The sequence below is a fragment of the Aulonocara sp. 'chitande type north' Nkhata Bay genome, linkage group LG13, assembly GCF_057382095.1.
Source record: "Aulonocara sp. 'chitande type north' Nkhata Bay isolate Kocher_YH1m ecotype deep benthic linkage group LG13, A_spYH_male_GT1.1, whole genome shotgun sequence".
NCBI lineage: Eukaryota > Metazoa > Chordata > Actinopteri > Cichliformes > Cichlidae > Aulonocara > Aulonocara sp. 'chitande type north' Nkhata Bay.
In genome coordinates this window covers 29,428,372-29,448,295 of record NC_141356.1, presented here as the reverse complement: position 1 = coordinate 29,448,295, position 19,924 = coordinate 29,428,372, and the positions used below count along the sequence as shown (strand labels likewise).

Sequence of the window (19,924 nt, the reverse complement as noted above, 5' to 3'; positions counted from 1 at the left end):
AAGGTCTCTGACATGATTTATGTATGCATTTGTTTAATTTATTTATCTCTTCTTCTCAGTAAGCATGGACTCTGAGAAGCAGAAACTGAGAAGAAGAAACTCGGACTCTTACCTTCCAAAAAGATCACATCACTGCTCTGGTCTGATCACCAAGCCCAGATCTAATCTAACTCATCAGTGTAGAGTTCACTTAATATATATCACTTCAAGAAGTTTTTTTTTAAAATGACACAACAGAAGGAGGAAATGTGGGGGAGACGCACAAATTCACAATCAACAGTTTCATTTCTTATTCATAATCACTGGTAATCTTGAAAAAAAAAAGGGTCCAGTTTCTTAGAAATCCACACAAGACATTACTTAGGCTCTGGGTGTTATGACTACTGTGAAAAATGCAAGTCCTGCACTTTATTGCCTTCTTCTAAGAACAAACACAGCTTGAATACTTCCCTGGTCAGAGTCTCTTGATTTTCACTTTGGACTGTACTGGAAACAATGTCGTCTGAATACCATGCAGCCACAGAGATCACAAAGAATGCAGTCCCAAAAGTTCAGGGGAAATTATGTCACCACAGGGTAACATGATCTTTTTCATAGTCAACTACATTTTATTTAGCATACACAATGACGCTCATAGAATTACAAATGGGTTACAATACAGAGGTTATATATGCCTGAAGTAACATTAAAGGCCTAAAATAAAATCCAAGGTGGGTGCAAGAGAACGGTGAAGTTGACACTGCAGAGACTGTTGACTCACTCCTGCAAATAAATAACAAAAGCCAAGCTTATAAGAGACCTCTCACTGAGACCCGAAGCTATTTACTTCTGCTGACCGAGCAACACTTCAGCGTTTTTTTGGGTTTTTTTGCTCACTACTGGAAGAAAATCAGAAAATAAATCCTGCAGCAGGTAATTTTTTTAAATGGGTGGAATCGAAAGGTAAACTTTTTACTTAATTACAACAGCAAGAATAATACGAGTTGTGTCTGGCTGTGCTGTCAGAAACCTGAACCAAGGATTTCTTCTGATTAACTTCCAGAAATATCCTGCTCTATTCATTGTGCTGCTGCTATGTGATCCCACTGTGCCTCTGCACTGGACTTCATTCCCAGAGTAAGTAATCTTCTGAGCTGTATGGTGCAATTGCTGACAAATCAATGACACATGAAGCTGGCATTTCATTAAAAAAAAAAAAACAGGAACAAAGTAACAAGATTACCAGAGCAGTGCATCCCCTCAAATATGAGTCATGTTCGGTATCTGTCAACCGCAGCATACTACACATATTAATCATTAGTTTGTGCTTGTGGCAGCTGTTCTTCTTTGCTGAAACTGTTTCTTTGAGATGCATGATCTTCTTAACATGTTAAATAATTGTCACATTTTTGTTACTCTAAACAGTGTGGTCTGAGTTTATAGTGCTCTTTTCTATAGCCAAAAGACTTGGACACCCGCATTTATTTTTATAAGTATCAGTAAATCAATAAATCGACATGTATTGACTTAGGCACTTACTTCACGACCTTCTTTCCCATTAGGTTTACACTATTTGTTTTCCTTCCTCTCTCCATATGTCTTCCCTCTTTACCGCATCCTGTTCTTATCTATATTTTATTACATATATCCAGCATATGGGTATGTGTAGAAGCACTAACATCACTTGATTAGGAGCTTTTTTTTGTGCAAGTACATATAAATGTAGATTCAAATGTTCACTGAATTCTCAAAGTATATTAAATTGCCAAATATATATATAAGTGTAACGCTACAGCATCAACCCAGAGTTATACATCTGGGGGGAGTGAGGTGTTTTATGCAATGCTGAGACTCATGTTGGCAAACAGAAAAAGGAAAGATCCTCTTCACGCTCGAGGAAAACCTTAAACTTTCTGCACAGATGTGTAAAAACAGGCAAATCTAGAACTGAAGTGTTAAAGAGAATATGGCAAACAGCCAGAGATAGTCTAATATTTATTCAAGGCACTGGTGCTGCTTTCCAAACACTGAGCTTTTATTCCCTTCTACAAAACACAAACACACACACACACACACACACACACACACACACACACACACACACACACACACACACACAAACACACACGCCCTTTGACTACTTTCTCTTTCCTTCTTGCAGCTGTGAGATTTTCATCTCAAGTTGGTATTCATTTGGAGCAGCAGTCCATGTGCCCTCAGATCAGCATTGGGGAGGATCATTTCCCAGGTGGACTCAAATTATAATACAGATGAAGTAATGTTATTGTGAAAAGAAAAAAGAGTGTATAATGAGAATGACCCCAACATTTTCTCTGTAAATAGACATTAAAAGAACACTTAAACAGCACATAAACAATAAGGACTATTGTATTGTAAGCCGTATAAGATGTATATTTAACCACTTATGTGTCCTTCAGGATTTTATATCATGTCACAGTTCCACATTGCTGAGTTGGCAAGAAGGGGCACTGTGAAAAAGGTGGCTGGACCATCTTCTCAGAATGTTGCTTATCAAATAGGCCCAGCATTCAACTTCAGAATCAACACAAGGTGAGGTGCTGTGCTTTGAAATGTGTGAGTGAACACCGACACCTAGTGGTTTGTCTGGTTTAATGCCGTTTACCCTGTCCATGGTCCTGACCGTCAAAGGCGCGATTACCTGCTCCACCCCTTTCCTTTTGTGACCCATCTTTAACTTCCACACAAATCACACACAGAATAAAACCTTCGTGTTGCAAGAGATGTCAATAGGTTTCATTTTATAACAGAGTCATTAATAACAGTCTAAAAAATCAAGAAAGTTCATACATTCTGATCGATCCGCTGACTTTTAATTGAAAAAAAAAATTCTGAGGGTTTAATAACTGTGCACCCTTTATGCTGCAGATCAGCCTATCCGCTTGGATTGCCGGAGGAGTTTGCATTTTTGGCAGTGCTGCGCATGAGTGGCAGCACCGTAAATCAAAACTGGAATATCTGGCAAATGCAAGATGTGAACGGCGACGAGCAGATGGCCGTCAGGCTCAACGGGGAATCCAAGTCGTTGGAGTTTACTTTCACAGCGCTAAACGGAGGGAGGCAGACTGTCGTTTTCAGCCCACTGGGGTTTCTTTTCAATGACCAGTGGCACAGAGTGTTCCTGGAAATCAGCAGGGACTCTGTGGCCCTTTTCGTGGACTGTGTCCTGATCGATTCTCAGGATATTCCACCCAGACTAGAAGTCAGCCTTAATGGCTTCACGTTAATAGGAAAGCTCAAGGATAACCCGGTGGTAGCAGTTCCGGTATGTCTCTTTTAGGACTAAATTTAGTACTAAAGTTGATGGAATTCGCCCACTTTCAGACCCATATATAGTAGGGAACTATACTTTAGGATTTAACACCATAATTGGTCTTAGATTATTTCATTACAGATCATTTCCTTTTCTTTTTCTTTCTTTCTTTCTTTCTTTCTTTCTTTCTTTCTTTCTTTCTTTCTTTCTTTCTTTCTTTCTTTCTTTCTTTCTTTCTTTCTTTCTTTCTTTCTTTCTTTCTTTCTTTCTTTCTTTCTTTCTTTCTTGTTACTGTGGGCTATGCTTCAAGCTACACAAAATATAGTATGGATGATTGTAAGGCACATAAAAGACACACTTCCCTGATACATAATGACTTTTCATTATTTATAATAGAAAAATAGAATTCATTATTAAAGCCTAAGGACTGTTTTGATTGACCACCCACGTGACCCCAGGCCTACACTTTTTCAAATGTCTTCATTCTGATGTACAAATCTTTTGCGTTTATTCCCATAAACTTCAATATAGTGACATTACAACTTAAATATTTTTCAAGTGATTGCAGCGCCAAAGCTTTTACTATGAAAACAACCCCCAAACAGTCTTTTATTTATATGCACAGGAGTTCTTCCTTCCGGGCGCCCGTTAGCAAGGTTTTCCAACATCCTGTTTGGTAGTCTGTGGTCTCCTCATCCAAACTTTACTGATTATTATTATTATTATTATTATTATTATTATTATTATTATTATTATTATTATTATTATCATTATTATTATTAATTGTTTATGTTATGATATGCTCCCTGTCCATAAGCATGAACTTATTCGATAGTTTTAGTTTTTTGGTTTTATTCTTTAAATATTTTTTTGTCTTATCCTAACTGACGATATATTATTAAAGGGCCTAACCTTTGGGACACAGACTGTACTGTACTTTCACGGTATTGTGCTAATTAACAGTATTTTTTTCCTATTTCTCTAGGTTGAACTGCAGTCAATGCTAATTCACTGCGATGTGACTCGAGCCCGGAAGGAGGAATGTTATGACCTCCCAGGCGGGGCATCGGTAAGAATGATCAGTTGTAATGAAGAGGGGGGAATGGGCCAAAACAACGTCCAGGATTTGCGCTTCACAGAACAAGTTGCTGACCACGATGATCTCTTTGTGTCTCTAATTTAATTTAATTTTTTCATTCTTATATAAAGATAAACGGTAACACTAAATGTTGAATAAAATTCATTTTGGGTCGTAGCAGAGGTTAAATGATCCTGCCTATTGGTAGTGTCAGCAATGTAGCCCCTCCCTGTGGTGTTCCCCTGCAAACCCTCCAATCACTTCCTGTAACCGGTCATTGTATGAATATACATGAGCCACTGAAAGCTATGGGACCTTTGGCTGTCTAGACAGCTCTAGCAGTTGGGTTATTTTACAGGGGGCTCCTTCAACCTAACAAACCCCAGAGAAAGGACTACAACTTTTACCTTTCCTGCACAGGGGAGATCATGACAGGGGCCCAGCGCATTAAAGGGCCATTTCTGGTGCTGCTCTTGCAGCTTGTCCTTATTTGCTCCTCTCAAGTAAGTCTCATTATGTTTCTCTCTCTCCCTGTTTTCTCTATTATGTCTGTAGACAGATGTGGCAGAAGTGCTGGTAAGTTCTTCTGCAAGCGTGCATGTCAAACAAAAAGTGAATTTACCTGCAATTATGCTTAGACTGGGATTTCTTTCTTCGGTTAATTTGTTTGAGCGTCAATCTGTTGTGGAAAATGCAAGATTTTCAGCTTTCATTTAAATTGGTTCTTTGTTTCAGTGTTTTGTCAGCTACTGAATAATTTAAAGCCGAAATTCTGTTTCAGTATTTCAGAGACAGTCCTGTCTATAACATGGCAGTGCACCTGTTCTTGCTCTTTTCATATTGGCTTTTGTCAGAGGGACAAAATTGTTGGGTATTTATCAGAAACGTAATCAGATATTTTCCTATTACATTACAATTAATTTCATTATACATAGAATAACCAAGGACCCCCTGGCCCCCCTGGACCTGCAGGTGTCCCAGGAATTGACGGCATTGCTGTAAGTGCTTATAGTTTTTCACCATTGTCAGTATAATCTGTCAGACACTTTAAAAATAGTTCAGTGTTTGGACCCCTGAAAGTATTAAATCTCTTTTGTTTCAGGGAGAGAGGGGAGACGATGGCGAAGACGGTCCTCCTGTAAGTATTACATATAGTAAGAGATTTAAGTAATCGTATCAATTGTGTGTCTTTTTCACTGAATATCTGTAACCTTTGTTAGGGACCCGACGGAGATGCAGGTAAACCTGGCTCTGGAGGATTACCTGGAATTCCTGGAAATGATGTGAGTGAAGTATATTTTGTACTATTAGGATCAGCATTATTTTATAAAGTTATCAAGAAACCCTGAAACCTGCAAAGGGGGTGGGACCACAAGGTGTGTTCCTCCCACATAATAGGTCATGTTTGCACGTTAGACTTTTGGAGTGAAATTTTAGATGTAGAAGGGGATCTTAGTGCATGTGTGCAAAAATTTGAGGAATTTATTTGACAGGATGAACGAGTCCCAGTTTCCTTTGCATCACGGCCTGCATGTTTTAGGTTCCTTTCAGAGTTTAACAGTGGGTTAGGAAAACACAAAAGCCCATCTTATGCTTACATTTTGGTCTTTAGGTGAATTCACTTTCACTTTAGAAGTTTAAACAGACCAAATCAGTTACTTAATTCAAAATACAAGATAAAAAAAAGTCACTGCCTATAGAAACTGCACCCAAAGTGACAAACAATAGGAGCTTTGTTTGGCAGGCCACTGTTGGTGTCTCCTGTTGAAAATTCTCAAAACAGTGTGGAATGATTTCTTTCAGTGTCGTGTTTGAAAAGAGCCGGAGGAATGTTGCAGTCCTAAAGTTTTGCCCTCTGACCTGGCGCTTATATTTTCTTGTGTGCTTGATAATTTGAAAACCCTTTTGTGGACGGAGCAGAGAAGCGTGAACTAAAATTCTGGGGTGTTAAAGTCAAGTTATTCCCACTTCCGACAGAATAGAGCAGAATTCCTCCCACACAAGTATTTTGATGGTGTAACATATGGGGATCAGCTGATCAATTTGGAAATATCGACTGGGATGGTGGGGTGAAAGGCATTTTCTTTTGACATCATAAGCAACATATTTAAATTCTGAAAGTGTCTTTTTTAAATATAAGAGCAAAACAGGCACTTGATTTGTTTTGAGATTTGCCATGATGTGTTAATTTCACTCGATGACTCTTCTCTGCAGGGTTTGACAGGCCCCATTGGAGATCCTGGGCCTGACGGTCCCCCCGGACAGAAAGTGAGTGACTAATGAGCCTTTGCTTTCCTGCTTCAGAGACTGTCAGTGAAATGGTGCCAAGCTGCTGTCCAGTCTTTTGGCATGGCAGAAAGAGCCGCAGTGCATAAACCAATTCCTCATGACAAATGAGACTTAATCCTGCAAGTCTTCTGTGTAATCCCCATGAGGCACGAAGCCCCAACATCTTTCCTCATTAGGCTAAACATTGCCCAGCTCAGTCATGTGATGAACTGAAGGAATGTTAATTTGAACTGCTTGCAGGCTCAAATAGCTCAGTTTTACCTGAAAATGGAATTTCATACCTAATCCTGAAGTTTATGTTTGTTTTTTAGGGGGAACCTGGGAAACCTGGACCTCGTGGAGCAGCTGTAAGTAACATTTCCTCTTGAACCCCACCAGTCACAGGAAATAGCCAATCGAGGCCACCTGGAAGTCATATGATATAGAAGCTGTCTAAATTTTAGTGTTTAAGTCATTGCTATGTTCACCAAACCCTGTACATCACTCATATTGAATCATATTGTATGTCTCCTCAGGGTGTTGGGCCAGATGGACCCCTTGTAAGTAATTTGTTTACACAACAAATACAAGTTCCTGTAATTCTAAAAGTTTAAATTATTTTGTATTCAACATGTGTCAATAATACTGAATGGTCTGAAATGTGAGCAGGGGCCTCCGGGACCTGGAGGACTTCCGGGTGAATTGGGAAAAGCTGGACCACCTGTGAGTAGAGGCAGAGAAAAAGGACCATTGTCGTTCTTTTTTTATTGAGACAGTGAGGAGGATACAAGAGGATACAAGTATCTTTCATGATTACAAACTGATAATATAAAAGAAGAAGAAACTACTGTTACAGCCATTTCCTTATTCACAAGAAATAGCCACAGCAGGTAGCTCCATATGTTTGATCTGGCAGCCCTTACTGATACATCCTCAAAAGGATTTTTGCATCCTTCCAGGATCTCACCAGGGCTCTTTAGCTTATTAGGCAAATGCGTAAACCACCAAAAATACATAAACATATAAAAGTTGCATTGTGCATCTCTACACCCTGTAGGTATGATGTGTTAATACCCCTATAAAGCGACAAAATATATATGTGCACATGCAGAATGCATTCACACTCACACACTGTTACCAACCTGAAAGTATCATCTAATCAATTCAGTTTTCTTTTTATTACAAATAATTATTTTGTCTAAAAAGAAAGTCAACCCCCAAAAATGTAAATCATATTTTTCAATCAAAGACGGACTTTTGGCTTTTTAAAATAAATCATAATATACATTTCTAATCACAGTAAATATATTTTGTCCTATGAAACATGAAACAGTACATTAAATATCCAAAAGAAAAAAATCCACATTCCTGTGACCCAGCTGTGCTACAGTTTATTTTCTATATACCGATATAATTGACACAATCAGAGTCAAAATCTAGTGATTTAAAAATCCCTGTTAATAGTTTGGTTGTGTTCTGTAGATAATAATCCACATCTTTTATTCTGAAAATCAAATTGTAAGCTGGTAATGTTGGTTTGCAACATTACCAGCAAGAAATGCCTTGCTGTACTTTTATCCTCTTGCATGTTAGCAATTATACACCATGTGCACATCTTCCCTGTGTAGACTTGATGTGTTTACACCTCTTATCACAGGGGGCTATGGGTGTGAGAGGGCCACAGGGACCTCGTGGACCAGCAGGGCCCAGAGTAAGTGATTAAAGGTTCATTTGGGATTTGATGAAATTTCCAAACTTTCTAGATGTACATGTTAAAGCCATTAGGTTTAATTGGTTAGTTGCCATCAATAAACACTGTTGTCTTTCTTTTAGCGTATTTACAAGCTCCTCTAATCACTGATGATGTTGAGTTATGAAAATGTTAACTGCAGTTTTCACTCCATTTCAGGGTGCTTCTGGAGTGCTTGGCAGCACTGATCTGGTAAAATTACTTTCCGTATTTCTTGTTTTGTTTTTACACTAGATTTTAGGAATACTTTCTGACTTTTATTGTGTTGCTTAGTGTCCCAACTCCTGTCCACCTGGGACCTCGGGACATCCTGGTCTTCCTGGCATGAAGGTGAGTAGAAGTCACTTTTGTTTGCTCTGAAATCACATTAGTATCCCAAAATAGTGTTGTTGTTTTAATAGCCTTGGCCTGCCTTGTTTCTAGGGCCACAAAGGTGCAAAGGGTGAAGCAGGAGAACCTGGGAAACAAGGACACAAGGTAAAATATGTTAATGCTTGCAAACTGAAATCTACTCCACGACTATGCCTAGCCATATGAACTGATATAAACACTCGGCACATAAACAAAGTGAATTTATACTCCTATAACTGTGTAAATAATCACTAAAAACACCGAATTTCCCCCCGCAACTGTCACAACGTTGCACATCGGGGAAAAAAATGCGCGTGACTTAAACTTTAAAAAATTGATTCCCGACACCACTGAGACAAGGATTATTTGTGCTGCTCAATTTCAAGAGGAAGTGATACAAGCTTGTGTGTAATTTCTCTGACTCCTTGTCATGCACGGGCGATGATTTATTCGAAATGACATTCAAGCAGATCTAGCTTCTCCCTGTAATGTGTCCACGCACTATATAAATGGAAATGAGTCTGGGTCTATCTCCCTTTATCACCCCCATGCCAGGATATGATTTACTGTCAGCTTGCACTCCTTCACTGAGAGTGATTTTCTCCTTCACTGAAAGTTTCATTTGAGGCGCCTTTTGCCTGCCTGCAATTCACACAACTCTCACACGCAAAGATATTTACAGTTAACAACAGAACGGCACTGTGCGGGGCTTTAAGAGTATTATCTCACGATATTTGTAAGTAATGTTGAAGTAGAGAATAAGTAAATGTTGCGTTTATATGGAAGAAACTGGCATGATGTAGAAAGCAATGCTATTTATATAAAAGCATGGGGTGTATTTACATTTGAAGTCGAAGGAGACAATGGTAATCTAAATTGCACATTACATATGACATATGACCCGACTCCAACCTTCACCCAACATGAAGACTATTTTTTCATTCACTCAAAAAAAATCCGCTCACCAGAAAATCAAGACATTTTTTGAATGATTTAACAGTCTAGATAACTTTTATCTTCTTGAAGAGCAAGAATATTGTCCAAATAGAAGAATATGAATTCTGAATCTTACATCAGATGGTAGTTGATCAAGCACTACTAATTTCTCTCATAATAAAAGCAGCGGCTGACCTGTTTGACTGCATTAGTTTCGGCTTGTTATGTAACATTTCATATATTGTTTACATATTTTAATTGCTGGTTTTGATTCGCATATTTAAAAGAATAAATTGCCCTTTTTAACAAGAGAAAATGTGCTCTGCTCTGGTCCTGATAAATATCTGTCTTAATGGATATGCTTTCTCGGGTGTACCACAGAGGCAGCAAATATATTATTTGTAATTTGCAAAGCTGGGGACCGGTTAAATGCTTGTCTGGTTTCCCCACTTGCAATCCATTAAGAAGTGGGTATTAAACACTTTACAGAATGGCTGCCCCTATTTTCTAATTAACACACGGTGGATAAGAGCAACATCAATTTGTTTTTTTCTGCAAAAGAAACATGCTGATAGGTTGCCAGTGCCATCACGGTTCACAGTATGCCCACACTCTTATAATGTAGTTAAATTTGCAGCCCAATATTTCATCTGATTAACTAAATATTGCTTTTCAAATGATTTTCTTTCTTTTTTCACTCATCGAGGGCGCGGAGGGAGAGCAGGGAAGTCCAGGGGAGGTTGGAGCCCAAGGACCGAGGGTGAGATACAGTGCTTAATCAGTGAATTAAGAGTCTTTCAAGCTACAATTTGTTTGTTACTGTTCTGTGTTCTGTTAATATGCTCACCAGGCATCTGCTTAACCTGTTTGTTGATCCAGGGACCTCAGGGAATTCGTGGAGCTATGGGAATGATGGGCCCAAAGGGAGAGAGGGTAAATGTTTCTTTCATTTTTAAGCCCACGACACCATGTATGTAAACAGTAATTGGTAAATCATTTAAATAAACCCTAATTTTGAAATTAAATATTCTTAAAAGATAAAATATAAGTTCTGGAGAAAATATGAGTTCATTTTGAATTTGATACCATGAGTTCATTAAAAAAGTGGACCAATAGTCACAAATAAAGTGAAAAAAGTTTAGCAATTAAAACGAGATGAACTTATTTGATTGGCAAACGAACAGTAACATGAATAAATTGAACGAGTCTTGTCTTGAATAAGATTGTTGAGGGCACTGCATTAATAAAAAGACACTATTCTATAGTGTAGATGCTGCAGTCGTCCACAAGCACTTATGAAAACAGTTGGCAGTAAACACTTTTTTTTTCTTGCATCCATAAATGCAAAGTGAAAAGAAAATGTTGTTCAATTGCAGTTCATTTGAAACAAAATGATCAATAACTATCCTGTGGTTGGAATATATTCCTGAGCAAAAGGACCGTGTGGCTTGTTATTAGCACTTAGCTCAAAAGCCAGCATTGCTTATGGTATTAACGGTGTGACATCGGTACAACTGATGGAACATGGGTAACTTGCACATATATATATATATTATATTTTAGGACAAGACAAAATTATATTTTGTCTTGCTTATTTCAGCAAGACAATACCAAACTACTCCCATGTCTTACAGTAGCATAGCTACACAGTTAAAGACTGTGGATGCTAGCTTAACTGATTGCAGTCCAGACATGTCACTGATTTAAAAAACACCGTGTTGGCTTTATAATATGCCACATTATAAAACCAACACAGGGTTAACATGACCTGCCACAACATTTCCCAAACACACTAGCTAGATTTAAAATTCAAGATCATGTGTTTAAATTGTTTTCTTGTTTTTTTTAATAGTCTGTGCTGTATTTTATTGTACTTAAAATATCGTAAAAAGACTTTACTAAAAAAAAAGAATCAAGATCAATCATATTTAATTGGTAAAGTGTTGTAATTAAATGATATTAATACCTATTTTGTTCTTTGGCAGGGACCTCGAGGTCCTGATGGAGATCCAGGTCCACAGGGTGTTGCAGGGGCAGCTGTAAGTTTGTTTCAATGTAAATACATTTGTGGTTCATAAAGTTACCAAAACTAGAATGAGAGGCAGAGGGTTCATGCTCCTCTTAAGTTGAACTTGGGTTTGGGAGACAAGTATCCACTCTCCTTTCATGATTATGCTTAAATCTCTTAAAGCTTAGAGCTAGCATTGGATCAGGTGACCCTGAACAATTCATTAGTTATGCTGCTATAGACCCAGGCTGCTGGGAGGACTTCCCATGAAACACTGAGCATTTCCTCTGCACTCCCCCTGTTTTCACTCCTGATTTGTTTATATGCAAATACTGAATGTCATTACCTTTAGTGTACTCTTCCTTATAGTTTGCATTTTGTCCTGTTTGTTCTCCTCGGTCTCTACGTTCCTTTTTTCTCTCTCCTCTTTCTCTTATTGCTCATTGTGGATTGCCTGAATATTGAGGGGTCTTTACCTTGCTATATTGTATATAAGTCCCTTTGGCAGACTTGTTGTAAAACGGAGCTACATAAATAAGATTGCTTTGAACTAAAGATGACATGTAAATATAACCTGACAACTTATTTCAGGGGGATGTAGGCCAAAGAGGTGCTATGGGTGAACCCGGGCCTAAAGGCGAACAAGTAAGCAGCAGCACTTTATCATCACAGATATGAATATTTTCATAAATAAAACATAAGAATAACTAGACTGTTTGTTTACAGCCATTAGAAACTATTGACCGTTGGATTGCTTTGTTGTTTAGGGTGCTCAAGGACCAAGAGGACTCACAGGTGTTCCAGGTCCCAAGGGCGAGTCTGTGAGTGTTGTATCAGTGATGACAAATAATCCTGTGATTATCAGATAGTGCACATTGTGAGCAAACCATGCATTGTTCTTTCTCTCCTTTCTCATCAGGGCTTACCAGGTGTGGATGGTCGTGAGGGTATTCCTGGAATGCCTGGAGCAAAGGTTGAGCATTATTACACTGTTTAATAGTTGTAACTTGTGTTATAACTTGCAATATTATAGAAAGTAAACATCTATTTTTCTCAGTAGATTAATCTTTTGCTCTGTTTCCCTGTAGGGAAGCGTTGGGAAGTCAGGCATCCCTGGAGAGGTTGGACTTCAAGGGCTTCCGGTGAGTATGACCTCTGAACTCAAACTGTCACAACTAAGTCGTTTCAACGGGTACAGTTTATCTAAGCTCACATATTTTCTCTGGGTTTACATTTCAGTAAAGAACTGTTGGGTCGCATCTTATAATGAATATTACACAGTGCGCACATAGTGGACGGTGCTGTCAGGTAGTGATTACTGTCATCCTCAGGCACAACTGCCAGAGCAGAGTTTTGATGTGTCAAGTTTAGGGAATTTATGAGAATCATCTTGAAATTTCGAATGATTGCAAAAGCCTTACGAGTTATTATCTTCTTATTTGTGTCAAAATGTAATTATATCCACGAATCCAGCTTTTATCCTCTCTTACTGTTATGATGATGTTCATTTTAAGAATGGTACATTGCTCCTCTGATTGAAAGCAGTTTTCCTTTTTCTAGTGTCGTATATAAATGCATGTCCTCTGTTTTTAGGGTTTGCCTGGTGTACCTGGACCAAAAGGCACAAGTGGCCCTAAGGTGTTTTCCCTGATCAATATATTAAAAAAACGTTTTTTCTGTTGTTAATTGATTTTTATTATTTTTTCTCTTAAATTGTTACTATCTGAAATAAGCTTTGATGTTTCTATACAGGGAGATTCTGGTAACCCAGGCCTTTCTGGAGCAATAGGATCTGCTGGCAAACTCGTAAGTATGAACAGGGATTGTGGAAACATCAGTATAGCTAGTGTCACCTCTGTTATGACACTGTATCGTGTTACTGCAGGGTGAGCGTGGAGAACAGGGAGAGCTGGGATCTGTCGGGCCCATTGGTGAGCCTGTAAGTGTTTTTTTTCCCAAGAAGAATTTCTGTTATGCTTGTGCTTTAGATTTAAACTTTACTCCATTTCACCTTCTTATCATCTTCTTTTTGACCTACAGGGAGATAGAGGACAGCAAGGTCCTGCAGGTCCCGCTGGAAAGCCAGGTCCCCGGGTATGTTATAAAGAAAAATTCATTAGACTGTAATTGTTAAGTGAATCATTTTGATTGGGAAAACATTTATTTTTTATTTTTTATTTTTTTTTAGCTTATTTTAGCTTACATTCTTACCTTATTTGGGAAAATGCATCACTTTAAAAGGCCTGGCAGCCAATGTGTCCCCAGCAAACAACAACAGCAATCAGTAGAAAAGCTGGTAGACTACATTCCTTAATTATCTATAGATTTTTTTTTAAAAAACTTTGAATGAAAGAAACCAAAGAGAGGGAAACTTCAGACTCTAAAGTCCTGGCTGTTGTTTAGCTGGAATGTCTCAGAGAATAGATGGAGGCCAGATCTCACACAAGGTCTATTTTCACAGTAAGGGGAGACCAAGCAGCGGGCTGAAAGAGCTCTCTGTTCTCCTGGCATTCCTCAGAAAGCCGGACGGTGATCAAAGGGAGAATGGCACACACACAAACACGCCGGAGAGAATGACTAGCAATGCTAAGCTTTACGACAGTTACTTCTAAGCATGGTGTCAAGGGGGCCTGTGCTGGACATTTTTTTTCTTTATCCTTGCTTAAATGTTTCGACTTCTCCGATGTACATATTTTTTTTTTATAGGGACCCAAAGGTGACCCTGGTCTTCCTGGTCTCCCAGGTCCTCCTGGTCTGCCTGGAATAAAAGGAGAAAGGGTAAGTAAATAAAAAATTCAGACAATTTGCTTAAAAAATGCTAAAAAAAGGTAAAAATGGACTCAATAATCAGCAACAACCAGCTGATCGGCTCCCTCTAGAGTATACAAATGGAATATTTTGTACTTTTGAGTTTTGCATGGCGTCTTCATCTGTTTTTATAAATTACAGGGAGATCGTGGAGAACCAGGACCCAAAGGAGAGCAAGTAGGAATGAATTAATTCTCTCTTAACAGGAAAATACTGAATTTAAATAACAAATGGGTTTCTTTGCATAGATTATTTGAAAACTTTTTCCTTTCTTTTCACAGGGAGTTCAAGGTGATGAGGGAAATCCAGGAGAAAAGGGGGATGTTGTAAGTGGTTACACTAACACTAACAGGATAAATCTGACATATTTTACACGTTCACTCTTACCAAAGCACATCTGTAATGTTTCCAACATTTGTGTTTGTTATTTTTGTCACAGGGTGACTCGGGAGAACCCGGCCCTAAAGGGGAAGTGAGTTGAAATTCGTTGTTTTTAACCTTAATAGCATCACCGTTTTCCTTTTGTGCCGAGTGACTGACAATGTGCTGAGGTTTTAAAATGCTTCTAGTCTAAAAGCTATTGTCTTTTTAGGTTGGGAACCCCGGTGAGGCTGGCAGAATAGGTCCCGAGGGAAGTCGAGGACAGCCTGGCATTGAAGGACCACCTGGCACACCTGGACCACGGGGCATGCAGGGAAACAGAGGCCCACCTGGAGTCAGAGGAACACAGGGTCCTGCGGTAGGTCCAAGAGAAAGTAGTTACCACTCATGAACCAAACTCTCGGGCCTAAGGCTTACAATTAACTGTAAATGTAATAAATAAAATAGTCAAATTGTAAATACATAAATAAATAAATGTTACTACATAAAATAACAATTTTGTCTTATATAAATGGTTTTCAGCAGAAGTGATGTGAACCCAGCTAAAATTTCATTATCTGTCATTTGTTTCTTCAAGTGGTTTCTAAAATGAATCAAGGATTTGCCTTATGTGTTACAGAGTATGCAAACATGCCACATTTTCCACAGCTTTAGTAAGCAAAAACACGATCAATCCATATAATGCAATGATTTCAGTGTATGTTTAGTGTTTTACTTAAAAAAAAGCCACAAAGAATTCTAAGTATAATTAATAAGTGAATTAAAAAACAAGATAATACTCAGATAGAACTTGAACAAAACTTTAAGACTGTGAAATGATACATCTATAGGATACAACAGACTTATGGTGGCCCTGAGAGGTCAAATACACTGCAACTAAAACCCCCCCCAAAACAAAACACCCCCCCCCCCCCCCCCCCCACACACACACACACACACACAAAACACGCTGCAAAAGCTCACGAAACAAAACAGGCATGTTTCTGAGGAGACAATAACGTGACATGCAGAAGTTGACAGAAACCAAAGCATGTGCAGGATCGCTCTGAGACGCTTTAAAAGAAGCGGAAGATTCATTTGTGGAGAGGGAGAAAAAGATGCAGGTACTGTGTGTTTTAGTCACATGATTCATTATATACTGTAGCTACATGCTTTCTATTAGCCGCTTACTGTTAGCTTGTAACGCCTGCAGCTGTTCTGTCACGTTAATGTTTCCCAAAAACACTTTGTTGTGTTTTTGTGATTTTTTTTAAAAGTTGCAGTACTTTTGACCTCCCAGCGCCACCGTACCTGGGCCTAGATTTGAACTGCGGGCGTTGTTTCTTTGAGCTCACTGCGTCATAATGCCATTCATTTATTTTTTAGAAATAAATTTATGCATGTAGGTATGTATTTATTTTTTAAAATGTATTTAGGAAGTAATTATATAATCTCACATATTTTTTCCTCAGAATAATAATAAGCAGGTTAATGAAAAAACACATTGTTAAGCTTTAAGTTAATATAGGGTTCATCACAGCCATACACACTTTTATTATTTTGATGGCTTTGATATACTAATAATACTGCAAAATAAATAATAACACAGACGAGTGTCATATAGCAACAGTGAGTACACTAAACTCCAAAATTCAAGATGCTCCTGAAATACTGTTTCACTGATATCTTAGAAGTTTCTGCACCCACCTGATACTTCAGTCTGCGTGAAGTGAATCCCCACTTGCCCCCGGCTTGCCGGTGTTCTGGCATCCCTCTACAGGGAGGTGAGCAAAAGGAATGCTTCCTTATCAAGATCAGTGAAATCCCAAATTCAAATTCAACACCTGTGAGGTTGTAAGGGGAACACTTGTATCTCCACAAATGTCAACTTTTCAAGAGAGGAGAAAGTAAGCCTGGTATTCTGCTCTACCACTGTGCACTTTGTGTTTGTTAATCCTGTTATATAAGCCTAAGAACAGCAGTGTTTTCTCAACATAAAGAGGACTTAATAATCTTTCATTTTAAGATGGTCTGCTTCACTGTTGAGTCTCTGCATTAAATGCCTTAAACTCTGTCATGAAATCTATTAAGTCATCTTTTTCCTTCTTCCCTTCTAGGGTAAACAGCCAAGTGATCAGCACATCAAACAAGTTTGCATGCGAGTCATGCAAGGTAAGAAAAGATAGGCCTTTGACCCCATTTATCACTCCCCCGTGCCTCATTTCATGACTTTAATACGTCCCAGAATGCCTCATTACACAACCACACACAGAGCCACGGCTGCATTTTCTCATTTATCCGGGTGGTTGCTGAATACTCTGAAGTTGAAAAAGGGAAGGTCTCATAGCCAAAACATGAAATAAGCTTCAGCCTTTGTTTATTTGATGGATGAAAGATCCCTCCTCCGAGTTTTAGAAATGTTTCACCGAAGTCACAACCTCTGTTCTCTTCATTCTTTTGCTCTTACGTCTTCACAACTGATCTCCTATCCTCATGACTATTTTATACCCGATGTGCTGAAAAATTAATTTCACCTCCAGCAGACCTACACTCCTCTGCTCCAAGCAAAGAGTCTGCCTGGGAAGGAAATCTTTAAAAAAAAAAGGAAAAAAAAAAGAGCAGTCGAGCAGCTACAGCATGAATTTTCATCAGGAGCCAGAAAACTGGAATTTTAAGTGCAAAATACCGTGCAGAAGGGAGCCACGGGAGTTTAATATTAGATCCTTTGCACCATGAACATAAATTTTCTGTCACTGATTGGTTGAAATAAAGAATATTATCTCCTTTCTGCTCAATTTACTGGTGTCCTATGGGAAAAGGTTAAAAGCAGGAAAGGCTTGAGGGATATCATGACCACACTTTCACCTCGATCGTGTCCAGTGCTCAAGTTTAAGAGCTCCCACGCGAGAATTGTTTCGGACCTAAGTGTGACATTAGTTTTTAGAAATGAGCCTTCTGGTGACAAATGATTTATTCTCAAGTGTTATGCCTTGAAAGTGCCCTTGACAACTATCAACTAGAGCTGTTGAGAAGCATTCAGTGACTGTTTTTCACCTAATGGTTCATCATCTTTCTGTTGCGCTTCCACAGAACAGCTGACTCAGTTAGCTGCTAGTTTAAGGAGGCCAGAGTCTGGCATTGCTGGTTTACCTGGAAAACCTGGCCCACCGGGGCCTCCTGGTCCTCCAGGAGACAACGGCTTCCCCGGGCATGCTGGCTCAAGAGGCCTTCCAGGACTCAAAGGGCCACCAGGACAGATGGGAGCAAAAGGACCCAAAGGTGATGAACGCGCTCTCCTTATTTGCTTTTTAATTAGACATTAAACAAAACAACGGCACAATTCTTTTTTTCTTTTTGTTTTTTGTAAATAAATTATATATCATTATATAATACGTCTTACAGGTGACATGGGAGACAGAGGGGCCAGAGGACCGATTGTTCGAGGACCGAAAGGTCAACCTGGACCACCTGGACTTCCTGGTGAGTACATTTTTATCTCTGTATGACTATCATCATGCACAATTACACATTACAAAAGTTAAACAACCTAAAAATAAAATAATAAAGCCTACATTGCTAAATCGAATCTATTGAAAAGCAACCAACAGTCTTTTATAATAAATCATGTGAGTAGCTGTTACATTAAGGATAAATGTTAACCTGTTTGTTAAAGTCAGCAATTAAGTAAAGCATATTTTGTCATCACAGGGGAACCGGGAAGGCCTGGCTATGGCCGTGACGGTCAGGATGGGCAGAGGGGACCTCCTGGCATTCCTGGACAGCTCGGTGTGCCCGGGCCTCCGGGTCCAGCCGGTCCTAATGGTTACTGTGACCCATCAGCCTGCAACCTTCAGGCAGGAGCTGCGCAGCAGTCCTTGGATGTGAAGGGACCTGCAGGAAACTAAGAGACATTCTGGCAAAGAACAGAAAGACTGTCGAATTATCTCCCCTGAGCACACAGCATTTTTCACAGTTTCTTCCCAGGGGCTCTAGCTGGCACAGTGCCTTTGATTCGCTAACCTCTTGTCTTACGAGCATGTTTTGTGCCAGCCACATCTCCATCAGAAGCAGCCAGCCTCTTTGAGTCGTGGAAAAACACACACATATATATATTTTTTTTATGCGCTGCAAAAATCTAGCCTGTTCTGGTGTGTTTTTTTTCTACCTGAGAGCTGTTTTGATATATTCAGGACTGTGCTCCCATTTCCGACATATAAAAATGACCAGAAATGGTTGTTTATCCCACTCTCCTTGTACCTCTGCCTGAATTTTCTTTTTGTGGTCTCCCTTAACTAGTTTTCCGAAATAAAAGCTCTTTCTTTTCCTCCACTTTTTCCCAGAACATCTCAAATAATTAACTAAATTAAATCAGGATGAGGATTTTTTTGGGGGTGAGAGCTGGGGGAGCTGAGGGTTTCAAACCATCATGGTCTCTATGAGCTGATCTTCCAAAGATAACCTTTCTGATACCCTCTTTTGAATATATAGTTTTACATTTCTGACTGTCTTTTCAGGCTTGCTGTATGGTGTAAATCTGTAAAAACTGAACAGTGGTTACTTCTATTCCCTACAAACCCCCTGATGTGAAATGTTACCTCATTGTAAAGAATGACAACAGAGCACAGCTGTGCATATGTGGGAGTATGTTTGAAGGATGAGGGAAAACCATCATCAAAGTAAGAAATACACAGGACAGCATATGGAGTGTTTAATTTATTCTGTATACCGGTGTGATTAAAGATAAAAATATATTTTGTAAAGAGTATCAGGAAATGATTCTTAACCATTTTTCCAAGAACCTCGGAGTTAAAAATGAAATAAAATACAAATGTCACAACTGACTAAACAGTCTCACAATCTACCAGCTGTTCGCACCTTTCAATCACATCACCAGATCCTCTGCAGCAGATGGTGCGTTCCCAGTTACAGAGGTACAAATTTCCATTTTCTTCTAAGAAATAAGCACTTTTCCTCATGACATAGTCAAAAACTCTCCAGAGCAGCTACTAAATAATTGTTGCAGTGACAATGTTTGCCTCAGTTGTTTCTCTGATGTCACAGCTGCTTAAATAAGTTCAATTCCAAACTAGTTTG

The 19,924-nt window shown here is 39.0% G+C and overlaps 1 protein-coding gene across 3 annotated transcripts; it reads left to right on the top strand.

Moving 5' to 3' along the window:
• The first annotated feature begins 839 nt into the window (after positions 1-839).
• On the top strand, positions 840-19,662 carry col9a1b (collagen, type IX, alpha 1b). Of its 3 annotated transcripts, XM_086259770.1 has the most exons (38): positions 840-942; positions 1,043-1,116; positions 2,141-2,227; positions 2,418-2,550; positions 2,887-3,283; positions 4,257-4,340; positions 4,905-4,925; positions 5,285-5,347; positions 5,452-5,487; positions 5,570-5,632; positions 6,564-6,617; positions 6,950-6,985; positions 7,154-7,177; positions 7,287-7,340; positions 8,275-8,328; positions 8,527-8,559; positions 8,641-8,697; positions 8,791-8,844; positions 10,361-10,414; positions 10,534-10,587; positions 11,640-11,693; positions 12,254-12,307; positions 12,430-12,483; positions 12,582-12,635; positions 12,751-12,804; positions 13,256-13,300; positions 13,415-13,468; positions 13,548-13,601; positions 13,703-13,756; positions 14,369-14,440; positions 14,612-14,647; positions 14,752-14,796; positions 14,910-14,942; positions 15,063-15,209; positions 16,948-17,002; positions 17,921-18,109; positions 18,233-18,310; positions 18,539-19,662. In XM_086259770.1, the coding sequence occupies exons 1-38, from the start codon at positions 926-928 to the stop codon at positions 18,733-18,735; spliced, it is 2,778 nt and encodes a 925-aa protein (XP_086115896.1). In that variant the 5' UTR covers positions 840-925; the 3' UTR covers positions 18,736-19,662. The 3 variants fall into 3 exon arrangements, with proteins under 3 accessions (XP_086115896.1, XP_086115897.1, XP_086115898.1); XM_086259771.1 differs by lacking the exons at positions 840-942; positions 1,043-1,116; positions 2,141-2,227; positions 2,418-2,550; positions 2,887-3,283 and having other exon boundaries at positions 4,132-4,340; XM_086259772.1 differs by lacking the exons at positions 840-942; positions 1,043-1,116; positions 2,141-2,227; ... (2 more) ...; positions 4,257-4,340; positions 4,905-4,925 and adding an exon at positions 4,609-4,852.
• Positions 19,663-19,924: the final 262 nt, after the last annotated feature.

What these genes read in the sequence shown, in the direction of transcription:
- col9a1b (XM_086259770.1), top strand. An exon ending in CAGGAATTGACGGCATTGCT is followed by an intron (nt 5,348 to 5,451) that starts GTAAGTGCTTAT and finishes CTTTTGTTTCAG; the next exon opens with GGAGAGAGGGGAGACGATGG. An exon ending in AACCCGGCCCTAAAGGGGAA is followed by an intron (nt 14,943 to 15,062) that starts GTGAGTTGAAAT and finishes TTGTCTTTTTAG; the next exon opens with GTTGGGAACCCCGGTGAGGC.